Consider the following 23834-nt stretch of genomic DNA (forward strand, 5'->3'; position numbering starts at 1 on the left):
CCCTGTACGTTTTATTTAATGGACAGTCACTTAACACTGAAATTGAAGACAAGGACATATTATATCCAAAAGTCGATTATAGGGCATTTACAAAATATGATTAGTTCATCTTTTTAACTATGCACTTAATAGATACAGCTGTTTCTCAAACCATGCCTCTTTTGGGGAGATATATAATATTCATAAATATGTTAATTTTTTAACGTCTTGGTTCCCATTATGATCTCTGGGTTTCATCTCATAGAGTCGTCACTTGAGATGTTCATAATCGTAGATAAAAAAAAAATAAGGCTTCCAACCACAGGAATAGATTACTTAAGCTATATTTGGCAAAACTTTAAGGAATGTTTGGTTTTAAATGCTCTTCAACTTTGTACTCTATTTGACTTTTTAAATGTTTGTTTTTATTCGAGCGTCACTGATAAGTCTTTGTTAGACGAAAAGCGCGTATGGCGTAAATATAAAATGTTGATCCTGGTATCTATAATGAGTTTATTTGTGAATGTAACAAGTATAGAAAAAAACGCGCTTGCTCCTAAATATCAATTCTTAGGAGTCCAAAAATGGAGGTAAGGGTAGTATAGTATAATTTTAACTCTTAGAGGTTCATGGCATATGAATGTTGTAAATATGTCGCACATCCCTTTATTTTGAAGAGTAGTGCATATACAATTTCCGTTCTTGGATATTATCTTTCACGAAACCTCATAGTAAAAGTGTCACAGTTTTAGGCGTAAAAAGAGATTGCATTGTCAATGTATACAAAATTGCAACTTCGAAAATGAGTTCAAAACGCAATGTCAAATATTGTAATCAAACAACACACCGATTCTTCGTTTTTAAAAGGTAAAGTACTGACTATATCGTATGTCATTCATTCGATATCCTCACAAGGTATTGGCTCATACTCTGCAGCTAACTGTTGTCCCTATCGATTCTGAGTTTTTAATTTTTCTTCTAAATGGATCTAATCAATTTCACACACAATGACTTTAGCTATAGGATGAAATGTGAGAAGAAATCTGTTACTGTTTGGCTGGAACCTTATTACCCATGGTTGAGCTGTGATGGTATTGTCTATATCTGATATAGAAATAATTCTTATGAGTTGTCCACTAGATGTCAACTGATGTATGCTTCTGGAATTATATCCGGTGGCATAAATATTTCCGTCGCTATCAACGTCATGGGAGGTGGTGCTTTGTAACAGTCTATTGCTATACTTAAAGCCTTTTCCTTCATTGCTCTCTCTTTTAATAAAATTTCCGCTATCCCAGTAGATAAACTCATTTTTCGTGAAGCAATAAACATGTCTCGTGTCCACTGTTGTTTGTTGACTTCTAACTACTGTTCCATTTTCAGCGTTCAACCAAGATATTGTTTTATTATTAGCAGTAGCAAATTCGTTTTCACAGAACGAAATACCCCAAACAGGATTGCTAATATTTAATGTTTTTATTATAGTCAGCGGTTTAACGTTGATAACCACTATCTTCTGTTGTTCTGAGGACACGGCGACAGTTTGATCGTTCACTTTGGTTATATCTGTTAAATAGTAAGGAATACCTATTTGCTCTTGTTGTTGCCCTTTGTGGTCGTAGTACACGATCTTAGCTTGGTTATAATGGGTCAAAATAATATCATTATTAAAGAATATCCCGCTAACAGCAACTACTGTAACATCAATTGTGAATGCTATTCGAATTTTTCCTGTATGTAAATTTGTTATCTTCATTCCGGGAATAGAATATGCACAAGGCCGATGCTCATCAAAAATCAAACTGCCGAGAGAACTTATGTCTGAAATGATATCTTTCTGTTCAAATTTTACGGATATAGTCCTTATTTCACGTAGAAGTTTAGAAATGTCATTTTCAGTTTGAGGAATGTTGTTTAGAATTTCGTCCATCTTGACCAAACATTGTATTTCTGATCCTTGAGATATACAAGCTTCGAATAAACTCTTCCAATTATCAACTATATTCTTTAGGCTGGACAAATCTATTGTTTCGTCATCAAGCTTAATTAATTTTTCTTTCCTTCTACTGTTGGCCTCGTCCCGAAGTTTTTGTTCGAGTGTATTTAAATGTTTACCTACTTTTCCTCGTAAAGTTGTGATTTCTTGAAGAACTGTTTCTATGCCATTTTCAAAATTTTCCTTATTAGTCTTTTGGTTTTGAAGAACTTTACCTAATGTGTTACTCGTTTCTGTTAATGTTGTCAACAGGTGTTTTGCTTTTTCGGATTCTTTTATCCCAGTCACCGCTTTATCAATAGTCACAACTTGTTCACATTTTCTGTGGTGGACAGTGGCACAAACTGTACAACAAGGTTTCGAATGATCTTTACAGTACACTTCTATCGTCTTGTCGGGATGTTCTTTACATGTGACATGCGAATGTATACTAAAATTTGAAGTTTCTGCATTGATATCGTTGATTGATATTATCTTATGACTCCTCGACATTTTGAAAATTTTATGGGCCTTTCGGCACGATTCACAGTATGCCTCTTCACAAACAGTACAGAATGAAATAGCTTTCTGTTTGTCCTGTTCGCAAGTATCACATAGCTTATCGGGTTTCTGTAATTCTCTTCTATCAATTAGTGATACGATAAAATGGTTCCCGGGTAAATTATTAACCCACGTGTCAGGCTGCTCATCATCTATTGGCACAGACCGACGACATACGGGACATTTAAATCCACTTTGGTTATTGTCCTTCACGGTTGAAACAATATACGTATTAATACAGGACTTACAAAACGTATGCAGACACGACAGATACTTAGGTTCTTTGAAAATCTCCAAACAGATTGTACAAGTTAGCAGATCATCAAAATCTTCTTTCAACTTTTTTCCTTTCACCTCCGCCGACATCGCCATTTTGTTGTATCATTTAAACTTCCCTGTCTATGTATATATATATAGCCTGCTTACCTTGACTAGTTTTCACGTGATTTTTGTTATCAAAATTCTACATTATTACAATACCATATTCAATAAATCACGATGAATTTGTTTGCACTGTTTTACTGTGACCAGGTGAAATACGACTATTGGTGAATTGAAAGCAGAACTTTCAAATACAATATTATATAATATAAAGAAGGCAATGACAGATCTGAGATATAAAGATAATGACAAAAATAAATATAACTTTCCAAATAAATGTATATGAATATATCATGGCGTTGTGAGTTTGTTTTAGATTTATGAGTTTGACTGTCCCTTTGGTATCTTTCGTCACTCTTTTGTAGCAAATAATTTATATTATGTTTAATTACATAATTGCAAATAAATAATATTGCAAAGTTAATTACAGGTAAAATGAAAAAATATAAAGTTTGAAATACAATGAGCAAAGTAAATAAAACTAAATAATATATTTAAGACAAAAACTTTTAACCATAGATTGATTTGAAAAACCTTGAAATGATAAATTCAATATACTGCTGACTACGGCTCATTATGTTGCTTCTGGGGTAACCTATTCTGCATTGCCAATATAGATACAACTTACAGTATATTTAGTCAAAGTGAACTGCACAACTAGTCAGAACCAGATAAAACAACTAGTTATAAAAGTAGTTTTTCTATAGCCAGTGGTGAGTAAAAATATTAATATACTATATATAATAAACTAAATGATTTCAATATAGTGATATCATAATAACATTATAGCATAAGGGTAAAATAGATATATACGAAGTACAAAGTTGGGAATATTATAAAAAAAAAAATTGTACATAAATGACCTTGTCTACATTACTAAATGATTTTTCAATGTTTTACTATATATCTGTGGATAATGTATTAATAGTCGATACTACTATTGACGCACTAAAAGCGACAGGTCGGCGTTTGATCTCCGATCAGGTCAAACCGATGAAAATTGGTGTATGCTACTTCGCCGCTAATCACGTGATTTTTGAAGTAAGAGTAATTGAAAATTGGAAGTAATAATGAATATCAATAATGGTAAAACCGTTTACTTCGTTTTAATGACATTTATGTTGTACTTCAGATCATTCAACCTTTACAAGTTATTTAACAGTCCTGTTTAAAGGGTTTAGGCTGAAGTAAAAATGGGAGGGGCATAGTGGATACATGTGCACCCCTTGCTTTGTCAAACCTATGCTACTTCCAGGTCCCTTTTCTTTAATCAAGTTGAAGCTATGGGCTCTGTTTAAACATGCAAGTAGTATGCATACATATTTTCAAAGAGACATGTTTAAACTATGGTAAACACTTCGAACAAAGTATTTGTATTACTTTAATTTTTTGTTCCAAACAGTTGAGCTGAAAAAATGTCTGAAACGATCTCTGTTACTCGTTTGATTATTCAAAGATACCATTGGTTTTTGCTATTAGTTCTTTTTGAGACCTGGTTTGTTCACGTCATTTTTTTTTAATTTGTCTCAAAATTCTATTCTTATCCTATCACTGTTTTGTTTAATGCATATGGTATTTGCTACTTCGTCAGTACTAAGTCGGTTATACCTTACGGTACCTGCATACTTATACCACACATATTGTAAAATTGTTTAAGAGAGGCGAAAGATACTAGAGGGACATTCAAACGTATAAGTCGATTGATTGATTGATTGTTGGTTGCTTAACGTCCAGTGGCAAATATTTCAGGATATTCAGGACGAGATCAAGTTCACATTAAATACAATAGGTATGTCTTGTCACAAGAGATGTCATCTGGGATGGTGGTCGGGGAAATGTGGACTGCCACTAGAAAATTAGGGTATATTGAATACGGACAGCAATTTTGCCTTGCAACAGGCCACCTACGGACCCCTCAAAGAGTTGTTGCAAGGGTTCTTAACGTGCAAAAAGCGTGGCACTCTCTTAACACGAGTCATCAGATTTAATAAAATTGCGAATGGAAATGGGGAATGTGTCAAAGAGACAACAACCCGACCAATTAAAAAAACAACAACAGAAGGTCACCAACAGGTCTTCAATGTAGCGAGAAATTCCCGCACCCGGAGGCGTCCTTCAGCTGGCCCCTAAACAAATATATACTAGTTCAGTGATAATGAACGCCGTACTAATTTCCAAGTTGTACACAAGAAACTGAAATTAAAATAATACAAGACTAACAAAGGCCAGAGGCTCCTGACTTGGGACAGGCGCAAATATGCGGTGGGGTTAAACATGTTTGTGAGATCTCAACACTCCCCCTATACCTCTAACCAATGTAGAAAAGTAAAAGCATAACAATACGCACATTAAAATTCAGTTCAAGAGAAGTCCGAGTCTGATGTCAGAAGATGTAACCAAAGAAAATAAACAAAATGACAATAAACATAAATAACAACAGACTACTAGCAGTAAGCTGACATGCCAGCTCCATACTTCAATTAAACTGACTGAAAGATTATGATTTCATCATATGAAAATCAGGCACAATCCTTCCCGTTTGGGGTTAAGTATCATACCATCATAACATATATGAGAAGAACATAGCCCGTGTCATGCCAACAACTGTTTTTAGAATAAATGTGTTTAGTTCCGACGCAAAGACCTTATCAGTGATTCAATATTAACGCCAAAATATGCAATCTTTAAAAACTTGACAACAGTATCGTAATTATATCCCTTCTTAATAAGTCTATTCAAAGGTTTTGTAAGTTTATGAGGTGAATACTGACACCTTTGTGCTTTATAAAGAATATTTCCATAAAAAATTGGATGTGAAATACCTGAACGTATAAGAAGTCTGCATGTTGAGCTATATTTACGAATGATGTCTTTATACCGATGATAAAATTTCGTAAATGTTTTGACTAGTTTGTGATATCGAAAACCCTGGTGTAATAATTTTTCAGTAATGCATAAATTTCTCTCGTTAAAATCTAAAACATTGTTACATACACGAGCGAATCGTACAAGTTGAGATATATAAACGCCGTAAGATGGTGACAAGGGAACGTCACCATCTAAAAACGGATAATTAACGATAGGAAATGAAAAATCATCATCCACACCTAACGTGACTGCGAATTTGATACATCCCGTACAGCCAAACGGACGCCCCACTTCGGCAAGCGTTTTACTGCCGGTCGGGAGAAGACCAAGGGACCATATTTCTATTCCCCAGTCACCCTTTACGATGGCATAAGTCGAAATTATACTGACAATACCATGGCTAGATTATAAACGACCAATAGCCAAACAATAGTACACAAAACACAACATAACGAAAGACTGAGCAACACGGACATAGGTATAGTATCTGAGAAATGGGCCTAACAAAATGTTGAACAATGCATCGAGGGTAATGTCCGGTTAACCATGTCGGACATACTTGTGCACAGTTATCGTCTATCAATATACTAAGTTTAGTTTACCTATCACATGGAGAATCTGGTACAGAAATTTTCATAAAGACTAAGGTATTGACATATCTTTAAATGATTCTATATATCAAATATAGTTACATTACTCATAACTGCAACATGATACGAAATTAGAGGCGAACAATACAAAAGGGACATTTAAACTCGTCAGTCGAATAGATAAAGACAACAGTAGTTAACCACTGTTAAAAAGCCATAAATTGATAAAGAGACAACAATGCCGGGTTGCAAATCAAAATTTAGGAAAACACATCAACTATAAGAGGAAAACAACGGAACAACAGAAACACTGAACTGTACTTAATTATAATCCTGGTACCTTTGATAACTATTTACAACACTGGGTCGATGCCACTGCTGATTGACGTTTCGTCCCCGAAGGAATCACCCGCACAGTAGTCAACACTTCGGTGTTGACATGAATATCAATAATATGGTCATTTTTATAAATTTCCTGATTACATTCGAAAAAGTAAGGATTTTCTCATCCCAGAAATAGATTACCTTAACCGTATTTGGCACAACCTTTTTGCAATTTTGGATCCTCAATGCTTTGATAACTATTAGACACCTGTGAGACCTTTTTCGCCTTAATTTTGAAATTGAAAAAAAAAATGGGGAATATAGTCTTTATGTTTTCTTCTGAATGCTTTATCCTTTTAAATGGTAGAATTTGTTTATAACTAGAATGGAACATATTTTGTTATTCTGGTAGCTAAAATAAACACAATCTGATTATCAATCGGGAAAATAATAAATGTCGATAACAAATGTAATCTTATATCTATCCAACACAATTGTTAATCTTGTTTCTTCAAACACATGATACATTTCATATATAATTATAATTAAGATATTAAGAATCAACACAAAATACAATTATCAATCTAATATATTGTTTTATCCTTGACACTTTCGCGATCTCTTCACTTGATAAAGAGTTCAAAACGCAATTTAATGTTCGGAAAGATTAAGTACTGATTATATTTGATATCATCAAGAAATGGTCTCATACTGCAGGTAAACATTGTCCCCATCGCGTATAATTTATTAGTTTAAAGTTCTCTACTTCTAAATGTCTAATCAATTTCACACACAAGGACTTTAGTAGCGCCATAATCAAATGTCAATAGAAATCTGTTACTGTTTGGCTAGAACCGTATTACCCATGGAAGAACCGTGATGGTATTGTCTATATCCGATATGGGAATAATTCGTACGAGTTCTCCAGTAGAAGTCAACTGATGAATGTTTTTAGAATCATGTCCGCTAATATATATGTTCCCGTCACTATCAACGTCCTGGGAAAACGGGTGTTGTAAACTAGTATTACTAAACGTAAATTCTTTTCCGTCATTGCTCACCTTTTTAATATAATGTCCGCTATCCCAGTAGATGTACTCGTTTTTCTGGATACAATTAACATATCTTGTGTCTGCTGTTGTTGGTTGCCTTCTAATTACTGTACCGTTTTCAGCGCTTAACCAAGATATTATTTTATCACAAACAGTAACAAATTCATTTTCACAGAACGAAATACCCCACACAGGGTTGTTTATATTCAAGGTCTTACTGATAGTCATCGATTAACGTTGAAAACAAAAATCTTCTGTAGATTAGACGATACAGCGACTGTTTGATCATCCACTTTAACTATGTCTGTTACATTGTGAGGAATACCTAACTGTTCTTTTTGTTGTCCATTTTCGTCGTAGATCACGATCTTCTTTTGACTATAATGCGTCAAAATAATATCATCATTAAAAAATATCCCGCTAACAACAGATGTTGTAACATTAATTGTGAACACTGTTTTAATTTTTCCTGTATGGTAATTTGCTATTTTCATTCCAGGAATAGACAGCTGGCGCTCATTTAAAATCAAACTGCCGAGAGAACTAATTTCTGAAATAAAAATTTTCTGCTCAAACTTCACGGATATAGTCCTTATTTCACGTAGAAGTTTTAAAATGTCATTGTTAGTTTGAGAAAGATTGTTTAAAATCTCGTCCATCTTGACCAGACAATGTATTTCTGATCCTTGAGATATACAAGCTTCGAATAAACTCTTCCAGTTATCAACTATATTCTTTAGGCTGGACAAATCTGTTGTTTCGTCATCAAGCTTAATTGAGTTTTCTTTTCTGCTACTGTTGATCTCATCCCGAAGTTTTGCCTCCAGTTCATCTAAATGTTTACAAACTTTTTCACGCATAGTTATGATTTCATGTAGAACGGTTTATATGCCATTTTCAAAGTTTTCTTTATTAGTTTTTTGGTTTTGAAGAATTTTACCTAATGTGGTACTTGTTTCTGTCATCTTTGTTATCAGGGTTGTATTGCAGGTTGTATATCTAATTACATTGCAATCTTGATATTAACTCAATTTGATCAATTAGGTGTTATTTCCCTTAATGATGGTATCTTAGAGACAATAACAATCAAAACAAAATGGTAAACAAAGACTCACAAAACCAAAGGACCTTTACACCAACAATATTTCATGTTTGGTAACAAACTACTGGGCGATCAGTATCCTCGGGGAAAAATTATCCAGAATAGAGCTGATTTAAAAAGCAAACATAAAATCGATCGGATGTTGAATGAGTACTGATTGATAACATTATGTTTTATTAGTCGTTGACTTTGAATAAGCATTGTATCAATTTGATGAGTTGAGCCCTATTCAACAGATTTCTGTAGTTTGTGATTGGATGTATTAGTGAATTTGGTAAATGTAGTTAATGTAATAAACCTTACAATTTAGAAATTTTTGGATTTGTCATTCCACAGTCATGTGTTAAGGTAATATGTATACACCGAAGTATATCGTTGTGCAAGTTTGTCTATAGCGCAGTGCACAAGACGGGTATACGTATATCATGCTTTCTTGGTGCAGAAGTGTTTTATTTAAGGATTAGAGAATTTTCGTGTACCGATGGTTTATAAATATGGTAATGTCTTTGCAATAGAATAGACACACTTCCCTATCCGCTACTGACATAAGCATTAACTAGAATACATTGACAATGCCACTAGACGAGCAAAAAAGATAACTTTTTTTGCGCATCTTAGTTTTTAACCATTTGCAGGGTTTTATTGTTCAATCTTACTGTTTTCTGTGAGTGATTTGAGGACTTGTATTTTTTTTGACATTGTTGCCAGTCTCTCTTCTGGATTGTGATAGCTTCCTTGAACTCTTCGAACTTATTAATTCAGAGATCAGGAATCAGATGATGTTGACTTCCAGTCATTGTTTATATATTCTGCTATAGTTTTTTCAGGAAAAACTTTTTTTTTGCCGAATGTCTTGATATATCATGTTTTCATATTATTATAATTATTTGGTTTATACATTTAAGACTTATAACTGAGCTAAACATGTCTGAAGTTGAGTAGTTGATGTGGTTCATACGTGTTTCTTGTTTCTTGCTTTTTTTTGTAAAAATTACACCAGGTTCTGTTGTTTTTCTCGTTTGAATGGTTTCAAAAATACCATTGTTTAATATACATGTAAGTACTTTTTGAAGCATGGTTTGTTCACGTCATTTTTTCAATTTGTCTCAAGATTCCATACTTTTTTGCTTAGTGGTACAGTGTCAGTACGTAGTCGGCTATACCTAACGATATATATATATATTACGATAGCTGCATACAAGTACATCACACATAGTAAAATTGTTAAACATGTTAAAGAGAGACGAAAAATAACAGGGAGATATTCAAACTTATAAGTCGAAATTAAACTTACAAAACAATATCTTAAAAATAAAATTAAAAGACCAACAGGCAAACAATATAAGAAACAAACAACAAAGAAAACGTAAGACTGAGCAACACGAACTCAGTTAAAGTATCTGAGAAATAGGCCAACATAAATGTTGAACAATAATCCGGGGGAAATGTTAACCACGTCGGACAAACTTGGGCACTTTATAATTTATCGATAACCCAAATTAAGTAAACATAATAATATAGAGAATCTGGTATAAAAATTTAAAAAAAACTAACAAATCATTGAAATGATGCCATAGTCAGGGGAACCCTGTCTGACAGAGATGTATTGGAAGGATTCTGTGTATCATTATTAAAACATTAGAACAAAAGAGAGGCTAACGATGTCGAAGTGGCATTGTAACTCGTCAGTCGAATGAATAAAGACAACAGTTGTATACAGATGTTCAAAAGTCATAAATCGATTAAGAGAAAACAAATTCGGTTTACAAACTAAAGCGGAGGGAAAAACATCAATCATAAGAGGAAAACAACGGAACAACACAAACACTGATGACTGAAATGTAACAAATTCATACGCCAACATAAATATAAACGGACTATTTGATAACAAATGCCACATTCCTAATTTGGTTCAGGACACTAAAATAACTGATAATGACATTGCAAAGTACGAAAAACAACGAAAAAAGAGCACACACGACTGCATCAGCAACACGAATCTCGCAACAAACTTGATGTTAGGTTTCTCTGAAGGGTAGGCCAATTCTGCTCCGTATATAACAACCTATACGGTTTTTATGGGCAGTCTCTAAACAACGAAACCAAAGACAAGGACACAGGATATCATGAGGCTATACAATAAGGAAATCTAAAGACTGTGCAACACGAAGCTCGCGAAAAACTCAAGGATGATCGTATGCGTCTCGGAAGGTTTAGCAGATCCTGCTTCACATAATACACACTATATTTTTTTTATTGGCAGTCACATAAATGAACTCATGAAATTGGGGACAAGGACAAAGGGTATCACAAATCGTCTATAAGGCATCTGTATACAACATATTAATAGTGTATCTCTTCTACCAACTGTAAAATAAAACGTCATAAACAGGTAACGCCGACGCCACCTCCAGGATAACATATCCATGTCTCACATTCAGTAAACTCAACGGTACCAATTTCTATCCACCAGATGAACATTTAGACAATCAATCTCGCAACAGAGTTGCTCGAGATAAAAAAAAAATCCTCCCAAAAATATGGAAAATCCTATACAAACTTTGAAAATGGGATAAAAGTAAAAAAGTAAATTTATATTTATTGAACATCTTTTGTTATTCTGGTAGCTACAATAAACACGATCTGGATATCCATGGGGAAAAATAATCAATTTTGAAAGAAATAGAAATCTAGTCTCTATACCATAATATATTTTTTTTTATTCTTGTTTAAATACATTTGATATCAACACAAAATATAACTATCACTTACTCTATTGTTTTAAGCTAAAATAAGATATAACCAACTCAAAAACGCAATGACAAAGATGGTTATCACAACAACAAATCTGCAAGATATTGGTTCATACTCCCTGAAGCAAACCTTTGTTCCTTTCGCATCTAATTATTCTACTTTTGAATTTATCATACAAGGACTTAAGTAGCACCCCTGTCAAACGTTTGTAGAAATCTGTTACTGTTTGGCTGGAATCGTATTACCCAGGGTGCAGCGGTGATGGTATTATCTATATTTGATATGGGGATATTTCGAGACAATGTATGGTTATTCTTTATATACTGCAGCTTTGAAACTGTTCTTAATGATGTATTTTGGGTAAAAAACATCATTTCTGTATTTGAAGCGGACGAAGTTAAATTTCCGCGAACCTGTATGTTTTATTGACGTCATTGTCAACGTCATAAACAATGTGATATACGGTCAGTGACTGTTTATCACATATGAATATACGGTCAATGCAATTTGACTGCTCAAAAAGCACAGCTGCAGATGTTAACTGATGAATGTTTCTGGAATTAAATCCGGTTGTATAAATGTTTCCGTCGCTATATCAACGTCCTGGGTATAGGGGCGTTGCAATAGACTATTGCTGTACGTAAAGCTTTTTCCGTCTTTTATGTCATTTTCAGTTTGAGGAAGGCTGTTTGACCAGACATTGTATTTCTGATCCTTGAGACATGCCATCTTCGAATAAACTCTTCCAGTTATCTTGGGTTATATATATACCACTCGTATAAACATCGACCCAACCAAGTTAGATCTGTAAATTTGCTTTGCAATTTTTTGTTCTTCCCTCGCCGGGATTCGAACCCATGCTACTAAGATATCGTGACACCTAATCACCTGCACTGCAGCCGTCCCGCTAGACCACACGACCAACTGGGCTGCACAATAATAAAGCTTAAGGTGGCCGTGTGTTACCTTTCCTCGTCAGTTTTAATCTAGCGTCGTACTACAGTATAAGGCATGGAGATGTTATTGTTACAGATATATATATTTGCTATTATTGTATACATTGTGATACATATTTTCCTACAATTTTATATGTTATGCGCTTAGAGTATTATGTTTATTAGATAGGCGCTATATAAAAGCTATGTACTAATAAATGATAACATTAAAATGAAACAAAAACAGTACATTTCTAATAAATGTCTAAACAGCTATTGACACGAGCGGCACTTGGATTTACAATGTCTGTTCATTGTGTATTATATATACACCTTATCTTTATTTATTCCATTCCAGGTATGTTCTGAAATCTACAAATTTTCAATCCAGTTGAAGCTATTTGGGCCTTGTTTAACATTGTTTAAGCAATGCAGTATTCATAAATATTTTTAAAGAAACACGTTTAAACTATCATAAACACTTCAAACAAAGAATTTGTATTTCAAACAGTTGATCATAAATTATTTCCTCCATCAGCTCGTTAATGATGACCTTCGTTTTTGCTACACTTGACCCAAACAGGAAGTTTGGAATCATTAGACTTATTAACAAAATAGTTTATTGTTCACTAGCCTATTTTCATACAGACAAACTATCTTATCTTGTCCAATTAATTTCAAATTCACATGTTCTCGTCCTGAATATGCATTTACTTGTCAAGTTGGATCCAGAATTTTAAAAGAGAAAAGGGGGGATTTCATAACAGTAAAGTACGATTGCCGAGCGTTGCAAGTAAAAAAGGGGTTGCAATTTGTGTAATCATGCCCTCAAAAGAGGACAACATTTTGAATTTAGGGATCAGGAGGGGGATTAACACCCTTTATCTCGATACTGATTTAGGAATTTAACGTGTAAAACATGTAAAAAGAAGAAAATAATTTCTAGAGGAATCAAAGAAAACTAATACGAATGAGTGACAAATAAAATATATGTATAAAACACTTTGAGGTATTCCTGTCATTTTGGTGGCCAATATGAATATACATAAAGGCGATATAATGTTTTTCATGCTTTTATTTATCATTCGAGTGTGAACTTAATGCATGAATTTCAGCGAGGAGATTTCAATGTCATTCGTTAGATTGGTTCCTTTTTTTTTTTTATTGTTTTTAAACATTATCATTAGAATAAGACGGTCAAATTTTGACAATGAGAAAATTACGAACCATGCAGGGAACAAATAATGTAGATATAACCAAATATTGGAGACAAAACGACCTTTATCAATGTGCAAAACCGATAACGTCAAGAATTAAAAAAAAAAGAAGGTCCAATGACAGGCTAAAATCACCCGCAGCCGCCAATAATTAAGTTGAATGAACTTGCGGTATTTCAAGTGACTAGTCTTTCGCGTTAACACGAGCAATGGTTTTACACTCGTCATTTTGGGATCCTTTATAGCTTGCTGTTCGGTGTGACCAAAGGCCCCGTGTTAAAGACAGGAATTTAACCTATAGTGGTTTACTTTTATATATTGTGGCTTCACTTGGATGGAGAGTAATCTTATTGGTACACATACCACATTTTCTTATATGTATATAAAACGTCCTTTTGAGGAATTGGAAGGATGAAAGAATGGAATTTGGAGAAAAGGAAATAAGAAGGTCTAATGAATCTTATAAAACCCGAAGCCGTCAATGATTAAGTTGAATGAATAATGCGGTGTGGAGTTGACTAATCATGCATGTGAACACGAACAATGACCGCCGGAGAGAGATACGTTAAGCGTACTAATAATCAGAATGACGAGGACGTCGTGGTCGGGGAGGCTAGGATTAGGGTTTCCAGAACCTGAAAATAGCTTCAACGAGAAGCGAAGGAAGAAGGCTTGAGTGTGACAGTAGGTCTGATAATATTAGAACACTATAGATCAATTGTCTCCTGTTCTTCTATATAGCTAGCTCTGATGTGTTTTAGGTGACTATGAAGAATTATCTGAAAAGAATCTTTGTTACTCGTATGATTTTTCAAAAATACTATTGTTTAACATACATGTAAGTACTGTTTGATGCATGGTTTGTTTACGTCATTTTTTCAATTTATCTCAGGATTCTATTCTTTTTCTATCTGTGTTTGGCTTAGTGGTACTTTAGAACTGTGTCAGTTCGTAGTCGGCTATACCTTACGATATATGTATATATGATCCGATGGATAAATCTGTTGTAGAGTTGTCACCGACTCAGACGTACTTATAAATATGATTATTTTGTGTGACTGTATCTTACATTAATTTGTAGGATCCTTTACTATAGATAATTGAGCTGATCTGTAACAATAACATCTCCATGCCTTATATATCATGTACTGTAATACGACGCTTGATTAAAACTGACAAAGAAAGGTAACACACGGCCAACTCGTCAGTCGAATGAATACAGACAACAGTTGTATTCAGCTGTTCAAAAGTCATAAATCGATTAAGAGAAAACAAATTCGGATTTCAAAATAAAACGGAGGGAAAAACATCAATCATAAGAGGAAAACAACGGAACAACACAAACACTGATGACTGAAATGAAACAAATTCACACGCCAACATAAATATAAACCAACTATTTGATAACCAATGTCACAGTCCTTACTTGGTACACGACATTATAATAAAACTGACATAGCATTACAAAATACGAAAAACAACGAAAATTAAAAAAAGAGCACACACGACACAATATGGAAAACTAAGGACTGCAACAGCAACACGAATGTCGCAAAAAACGTGATGTCAGGTGCCTCTGAATGGTAGGCCAATTCCTCTCCATATATAACAACATATACATTTTTGTATGGTCAGTCTCTAACCTATGAATCCACAGACAAGGACACAGAATATCCTGAGGCTATACAATAAGGAAATCTAAAGACTGAGCAACACAAAACTCGCGAAAAACTCAGGGATGATCATATGCGTCTCGGAGGGGTTAGCAGATCCTGCTCCACATAATACACACTATATATTTGTTTATGGGCAGTCGCATAGGTATGAAATTGGGGACATGAACAAAAGGTATCACAAATCGTATATGAGGCATCTGTATGCAACAAATAAATAGTTTATTTCTTCTACCAACTGTAAAATAAAGCGTCATAAACAGGTAACGTCGACGCTACCTCCAGGATAACATATCCATGTTTCACATTCAGTAAACTCAACGGTACAAATTTTTCTCCACCATATGCACATTTAGACATTAAATCTCACAACAGTGTTGCTTGCAATAAAAAAAAATCAAAAAAAATAAAAATGGAAAATCCCATACAAACTTTGAAAAGTGGATAAAACCAAAAAAGTTAATTTATATATATTGAACATCTTTTGTTATTCTGGTAGCTACAATAAACACGATCTGGATATATATCAATCGGGAAAAATAATCAATTTTGATAAAATTAGAAATCTAGTCTCTATACCATAATATATTTGTTTAATTCCTGTTTAAATACATTTGTTATCAACACAAACTATAGCTATCACTTACTATATTGTTTTAATCTAAGTTAAGATATAGTCAACTCCAAAACAGAGCTTTGAGTGGAGATATATTCCTAAATACATAATTATTTCAAATTCTATAATAGAAAATTTTAACAAACAATATTACTATGTCAAACAAGAGAGACATTAAAGTTTGTTTAAATTTGGCCCAGTAGTTTCAGAGGAGAAGATTTTTGTAAAAGTTAACGACGACGGACGACGACAGACGACGAACGCCAAGTGATGAGCAAAGCTCACTAGGCCCTTCGGGCCAGGTTAGATAAAATTGAGAAACACTTATTAATATCTATCAAAAGTACCAGGATTATAATTGTGTACGCCAGACGCGTGTTTCGTCTACATAAGACTTATCAGTGACGCTCATATCAAAATATCTATAAAGCCAAACAAGTACAAAGTTGAAGAGCATTGAAGATCAAAATTTTAAAAAGTTGTGTCAAATACAGCTAGGTAATCTATGCCTGGGATAAAAAAAATCCATAGTTTTTCTCGAAATATTCAAATTTTAAATATACAAAAAATTATTAACCGCATCAACAAACTACACCCACTGAACATCAGATTTCTAACTTAGATAAGTTCAAAAACATGTTTCGATTTAAACGTTTTATCATTTGATTGATTGCGAATCTACTTATAAATTATTGAATCCTTTTATATCTAGAATTAAACATATTTTGCTAGTATGGTTACTTTACATACACACAATTTGGATATCCATCTGGCAAACAAAAAAAAGATAAAAATTAAATCTTGTTTAAATACATTTGATATACACTTATAAGAGAGATATTAAAAATCAACACAACATACAACTCTCAGTTATTATAATATTGTCTTATCCTTGACACTATTTCTTCACATAATAGAGAGTTCAACATAACGCAATATCAACTATTGTAATTTAAACAACAAATCAGCAAGATATGGGCTCATACTCCCTAAAGCAAATCATTGTTCCCTTCACTTCTAATTATTCCACTTCTGAATGAATCTAATCAATTTCACACACAAGAACTTTGGAAGCACTACCATCAAATGTTAATAGAAATCTGTTACTGTTTGGCTGGAACCGTATTACCCACGGACTAGCTGTGATGGTGTTATCTATATCCAATATGGGAATGATCCGCATGAGTTGTCCAGTAGATGTTAACTGGTGAATGTTTCTAGAACCATACCCGGTTGTATAAATGTTTCCGTCACTATCAACGTCCTGGCAATACGGGTACTGTAAACTTGTATTACTATACGTAAAGCCTTTTCCGTCATTGCTCTGCCTTTTAATAGAATGTCCGCTGTCACAGTAGATGTAATCATTTTTCGTGTAGCAATGAACATGTCTTGTGTCTGCTGTTGTTTGTTGACTTCTAACTACTGTACCATTTTCAACATTTAACCAAGATATTTTTTGACCATTAGCAGTGACAAATTCGTTTTCACAGAAAGAAATTCCCCACACATGGTTGCTTATGTTTAATGTCTTAGAGATAGCCAGCGGATTAACGTTAAGAACCAATATCTTATTTTCATTTGAAGACACGGCAACAGTTTGATCATCTACTTTGGTTATGTCTGTTACATAGTGAGGAATACCTAACTGCTCTTGTTGCTGTCCTTTGTGGTCGTAGTACACGATCTTCTTTTGCGTATAATGAGTCAAAATAATATCATTATTAAAGAATATCCCGCTAACAGCAACTACTGTAACATCAATTGTGAAGGCTACTCTGATTTTTCCGGTATGAAAATTTGCTATCTTCCTTCCGGGAATAGAATATGCAGAAGGCTGTTGCTCATCAAAAATCAAACTCCCGAGAGAGGTAATGTCTGAAATGATATCTTTATGTTCAAACTTTACGGATATAGCCCTTATTTCATGTAAAAGTTTAGAAATGTCTTTTTCAGTTTGATGAAGGTTGTTTAAAATCTCGTCCATCTTGACCAGACATTGTATTTCTGATCCTTGAGATATACAAGCTTCGAATAAACTCTTCCAGTTATCAACTGTATATTTTAGGCTGGACAAATCTGTTGTTTCGTCATCAAGCTTAATAACCTTTTCTTTCCTGCTACTGTTGGCCTCGTCTCGAAGTTTTTGTTCGAGTTTATTTAAATGTTTACAAACGTTTTCTCTTAATCCTGAGATTTCTTGTAGAACTGTTTCTATTCCGTGTTCAAAATTGTCTTTATTAGTTTTATGGTTTTGTAGAACTTTACCTAACGTGTTACTCGTTTCTGTTAACTTTGTCATCAGGTGTTTTGCTTTTCCGGATTCTTTTATCCCAGTCACCGCTTTATCAATAGTCACCACTTGTTCACATTTTCTGTGGTGGACAGTGGCACAAACTGTACAACAAGGTTTCGAATGATCTTTACAATACACTTCTATCGTCTTGTCGGGATGTTCTTTACATTTGACATGCGAATGTATACTAAAATTTGAAGTTTCTGCATTGATATCGTTGATTGATATTATCTTATGACTCCTCGACATTTTGAAAATTTTGTGGGCCATTCTGCACGTTTTACAGTATGCCTCTTCACAAACAGTACAGAAGGAAATAGCTTTCTGTTTGTCCTGTTCGCAAGTATCACATAGCTTATCGGGTTTCTGTAATTCTCTTCTATCAATTAGTGATACGATAAAATAGTTCCCGGGTAATTTATTGGCCCAAGTGTCAGGCTTCTTATCATTTTCATCTATTGACACAGACCGACGACATACGGGACATTTAAATCCACTTGGGTTATTGTCCTTCACGGTTGAAACAATAAACGTATTAATACAGGACTTACAAAACGTATGCAGACACGACAGATACTTAGGTTCTTTGAAAATCTCCAAACAGATTGTACAAGTGAGCAGATCATCAAAATCTTCTTTCAACTTTTCTTCTTTCACCTCTGCCGACATCGCCATTTTGTAGTATAATTTAAACTTCCCTGTCTGAAGATCGATCGGATATATATATAGCCTGCTTACCTTGACTAGTTTTCACGTGATTTTTGTTATCAAAATTCTACATTTTTACAATACCATATTCAATAAATCACGATGAATTTGTTTGCACTGTTTTACTGTGACCAGGTGAAATACGACTATTGGTGAATGGAAAGCAGAACTTTCAAATACAATATTATATAATATAAAGAAGGCAATGACAGATCTGAGATATAAAGATAATGACAAAAATAAAAATAACTTTCCAAATAAATGTATATGAATATATCATGGTGTTGTCAGTTTGTTTTAGATTTATGAGTTTTACTGTCCCTTTGGTATCTTTCGTCACTCTTTTGTAGCAAATAATTTATATTATGTTTAATTACATACTTGCAAATAAATAATATTGCAAAGTTAACTACAGGTAAAATGATCAAATATAAAGTTTGAAATACAAGAAGCAAAGTAAATGAAACTAAATAATATATGTAAGACAAAAACTTTTAACCAAAAATACATTATTCTGATGGCTACGGCTCTTAATGTTGCTTCTGGTGTAACATATTCTGCATTGCCAATATAGATACAACTTACAGTATATTTAGTCAAAGTGAACTTTCCAACTAACCAGAACCAGATAAAACAATTAGTTATAAAAGTAGTTGTTCTATAGCCAGTGGTGAGTAAATATCAAAAAACCTAAATCTATTATTTGGATTCATTGAACCATATCATTTCAATATAGTGAGATTATTATAACATGTCTCGGTTATTGTATAGAAAGCTTAAGGTATATACTATGAAAATTAGAGTGAGGGGCTTTGCCTCAAGCTCTTATTTTCATAGTATATACCTTTCTATACAACATCCAATTTAGCACATATTTACAACTTGAGTAATCCTGTAATTAGCCTATTGATATGTTTTGGCTGACTGGATGTAGCTCATATACATAGTTTTGTAAATCTACTCACTATTATATCATTATAAAAATGGGATTTCAAAAGGCCCTTGACTTTTGAATGTAAAGAAGGTAGCTGCTGGTGTAAGTATGATTATTGATATAAAGCGTTGTTTTACTATACGTGTACTTATTTACATGGAAAGATGACAAAATGAATTGACCAAGAGCTAGCAATTTTACCTGACCATATCGGGAAATAGTTATTTAGTCGGATCTTAACACGTACGCGTGATTTGTTTAAACCGGTTTTCGATAAAAATATACGAAGAAATGTCAAAATGTTTAGGACTTAATTAAATCCGTATTTCGGTAAGATTGTGCAAGCATACGATTTTTATTGCGTCTTACACGTTGAGAAGCGAATAATCTGTAACTACTTAATTTTGAGATATGAAAGTCAAGTGGCTAGAGAATTTTTCCTGAGGAAGTTTTAAAAAAGTGCAAAAAAATATTTTTACAGTGGGTTAGCTTTCATTAGTCTTCACTATCTATAGATTAACAACTTTTGGTTATATTTATAATTCAGAATCATCATTGAAGGTGGAGCGCGATTGCGAAGTTAATTAATTATATGGGTGTGCCATTTGTATGATGAGTGACATTCCGTGGTAGTATGTGCCATTTCGAAAAAATTATAAGAGAATTGTCTCCCCTTAACAGGTTCATTGTTTTTATAATTATGTTTAGGTTTCTGATATCTATAATACTAAAATTACGAAGTCCAATTTGTCAGCCGTCATCACGTAAAAACGACGAATCAAAGAATTCAACTTTATATACAACTAATATAGAACAAAGGTGTAGATTAAAAATTACACCACTCCAGGCCCTTTTGTTTTCCACGTAATTAATATTGCCATCATTAAGAAGTTCCGGGTCGAGTCCGATACCGATACCAATAGTATAATCACATGTTACCTATTACATTATCTGTACGTTCCGCATCTGACAGGCGCACCACCAAACGGTGTATTCAGGATTAATATGCTACATGTATATATAAACGGGTCATAATCACAGGGTTGACACTACTTGTCAAATTGTTACCTATTGTAGAATCAAAGAATTCAATTTTATTTATAACTAATATAGGACAATGCTGTTGATTTAAAAAGACTCCATACCAGGACCTTTTGTTTTACAAATAATTAATATTACCAAATGTTGATAATTTCCAGTTCGACGGGTACACACAGAAAGATTTGAAAGCAGAGAAAACTGTGTATCTTATAATAGGCATGACTTTATCAGATGACAATACTAATACTAAAATAAGGCTTGCGCATAGTTATATACTTGAATTCAGTCACGGATCCGCAATGTCACGGGTGTGTTCTAGTAATTTTGAATAATTACAAAATGAATCAATGCAATATATTTCAGTTTTTGTTATTGATGTATCAAAACAATTGATGTACGAATATAATTTCATGAATTTGAAACGTTTAAAATTATATGGTAATTTTTATAAATTTTCTGTTACAAAACTTTGATTTTTTTTGAAAAACTAAGGATTTTCTTAACCCAGGAGTAGATTACCTTAGCCGTATTTGGCACAACTTTTTGGAATTTTGGGTCCTCAATGCTCTTCAACTTTGTATTTGTTTGGCTTTTTAACCATTTTGATCTGAGCGTCACTGATGAGTCTTATGTAGACGAAACGCGCGTCTGGCGTATAAAATTATAATCCTGGTACTTTTGATAACTATTAACACCACTGGGTCGATGCCACTGCTGGTGGACGTTTCGTCCCCGAGGGTATCACCAGCCCAGTAGTCAGCACTTCGGTGTTGACATGAATATCAATTATATGGTAATTTTTATAAATTTTCTGTTACAAAACTTTGAATTTTTTTGAAAAACTAAGGATTTTCTTACCCCAGGAGTAGATAACCTTCGCCGTATTTGGCACAACGTTTTGGAATTTTGGGTCCTCAATGCTCTTCAACTTTGTATTTGTTTGGCTTTTAAACCATTTTGATCTGAGCGTCACTGATGAGTCTTATGTAGACGAAACGCGCGTCTGGCGTATAAAATTATAATCCTGGTACTTTTGATAACTATTACATACTAATATAAAGAACTTTTTATCATTTTTGAAATAGACTATGAATATTAATTGCAGGAGATTACATACCTTCATGACAGATTGATTGGGAAATGAGCCAGAGTTATCTATTTGTGATCACAGAGAGGGACTAGCAAGCAAATTGTGATTGCATCTAATTCATGTAAAACAATGTTCCACTATAAACGAATGTTATTTTATACAAATATAAGGACTTAGTTAGCTAAATCTACAAATTTTAGTTGAAATTATGAATTTTTATTGCAATAGATTAATATGCTACAAGAGCAGATCATTCTTAAATTTACAAAGTAATTGCATGGAAGATAAAGGATTACAAATTTTAGATTGAGTTGAACTTTAATCAAGGTATAAAGCACCATAAGTATTACTTTTTATTTTAATGAAAGAATCTTTTTTAATTGTCAAAACAAAATTTAGACCAAAAGATTGATTAGTAGGATGTTAAAAATCTATTTGAAAACTAATTACAATCTATTTAGTTAATTTGGAACACAGAATTTATTTCAAAATAGCCAGTGGCAATTTTTTTTCTAATATCTTGATTACGATACAATAAAATCTTACCCTTGTGGTCATTCATGCGTAGTTACTGAGTACACGGACAAGTGTGAACTATGAAAATTAGAAGGCAAATTCAAGCAATTTGATTGGACGAGAAGTTGTAAGCATGTCTTAATATAACATAAAGGTAAAATAGATATGTACGAAGTACAAAGTTGGGAATATTATCAAAAAAATAAATTGAACATAAATGAACTTGCCACATTACTAAATGATTTTTCAATGTTTTACTATATATCTGTGGATAATGAATTAATAATCGATACTACTATTGACGCATTAAAAGCGACAGGTCGGCGTTTGATCTCCGATAAGGTCAAACTGATGAAAACTGGTGTATGCTACTTCTCCGCTAATCACATGATATATTGAAGTAAGAGTGATTCAAAACTGGAAGTAATAATGAATATCAAAAGTGGTAAAACCGTTTACTTTGTTTTCATGTCATTTGTGTTGTACTTCCGATAATTCAACCTTTACAAGTTATTTAACAGTCCTGTTTAAAGGGTTTAGGCTGCAGTAAAATGGGAGGGGCATAGTGGAAACATGTGCACCCCTTGCTTTGTCAAACCCATGCTCCTTCCAGGTCCCTTTTCTTTAATCAAGTTAAAGCTATGGGCTCTGTTTAAACAAAGTAGTATGCATACATATTTTCAAAGAAACATGTTTAAACTATGGTAATCACTTCGAACAAAGTATTTGTATTACTTTAATTTTTTGTTCCAAACAGTTCAGCTGAAAAAAATGTCTAAAACGATCTCTGTTACTCGTTTCATATTTCAAAGATACCATTGGTTTTTGTTATAAGTTCTTTTTGAGACCTGGTTTGTTCACGTCATTTTTTTTTTATTTGTCTCAAAATTCTATTCTTATCCTATCACTGTTTTGTTAAATGGTACCTGCAAACTTATACATCAAATATTGAAAAAAAATTGTTTAAGAGAGGCAAGATACTAGAGGGACATTCAAACGGATTGGTCGATTGATTGATTGATTGTTGGTTGCCTAACGTTCATTGGAAAATAATTCAGCATATTCAGGACGAGAATAGGTTCACATTAAATACAATAGGTATGTCTTGTCACAAGAGATGTCATCTGGGATGATTGTCGGGGACATTTGGACTGCCACAAGAAAATTATGGGTATATTGAATATGGACAGAAATAGTCACCTACGGACCCCTCAAAGAGTTG

The 23834-nt window shown here is 33.5% G+C and overlaps 2 protein-coding genes across 2 annotated transcripts; both read right to left on the reverse strand.

Moving 5' to 3' along the window:
- Positions 1-967: 967 nt before the first annotated feature.
- LOC134691580 (transcription intermediary factor 1-alpha-like) lies at positions 968-2887 on the reverse strand. The gene has a single exon (XM_063552144.1). The coding sequence runs from the start codon at positions 2885-2887 to the stop codon at positions 968-970; it is 1920 nt and encodes a 639-aa protein (XP_063408214.1).
- A 14182-nt stretch (positions 2888-17069) lies between these two features.
- LOC134691581 (E3 ubiquitin-protein ligase TRIM33-like) lies at positions 17070-18998 on the reverse strand. The gene has a single exon (XM_063552145.1). The coding sequence runs from the start codon at positions 18996-18998 to the stop codon at positions 17070-17072; it is 1929 nt and encodes a 642-aa protein (XP_063408215.1).
- Positions 18999-23834: the final 4836 nt, after the last annotated feature.

Source organism: Mytilus trossulus, chromosome 11 (genome assembly GCF_036588685.1).
Source record: "Mytilus trossulus isolate FHL-02 chromosome 11, PNRI_Mtr1.1.1.hap1, whole genome shotgun sequence".
Classification (NCBI taxonomy): domain Eukaryota; kingdom Metazoa; phylum Mollusca; class Bivalvia; order Mytilida; family Mytilidae; genus Mytilus; species Mytilus trossulus.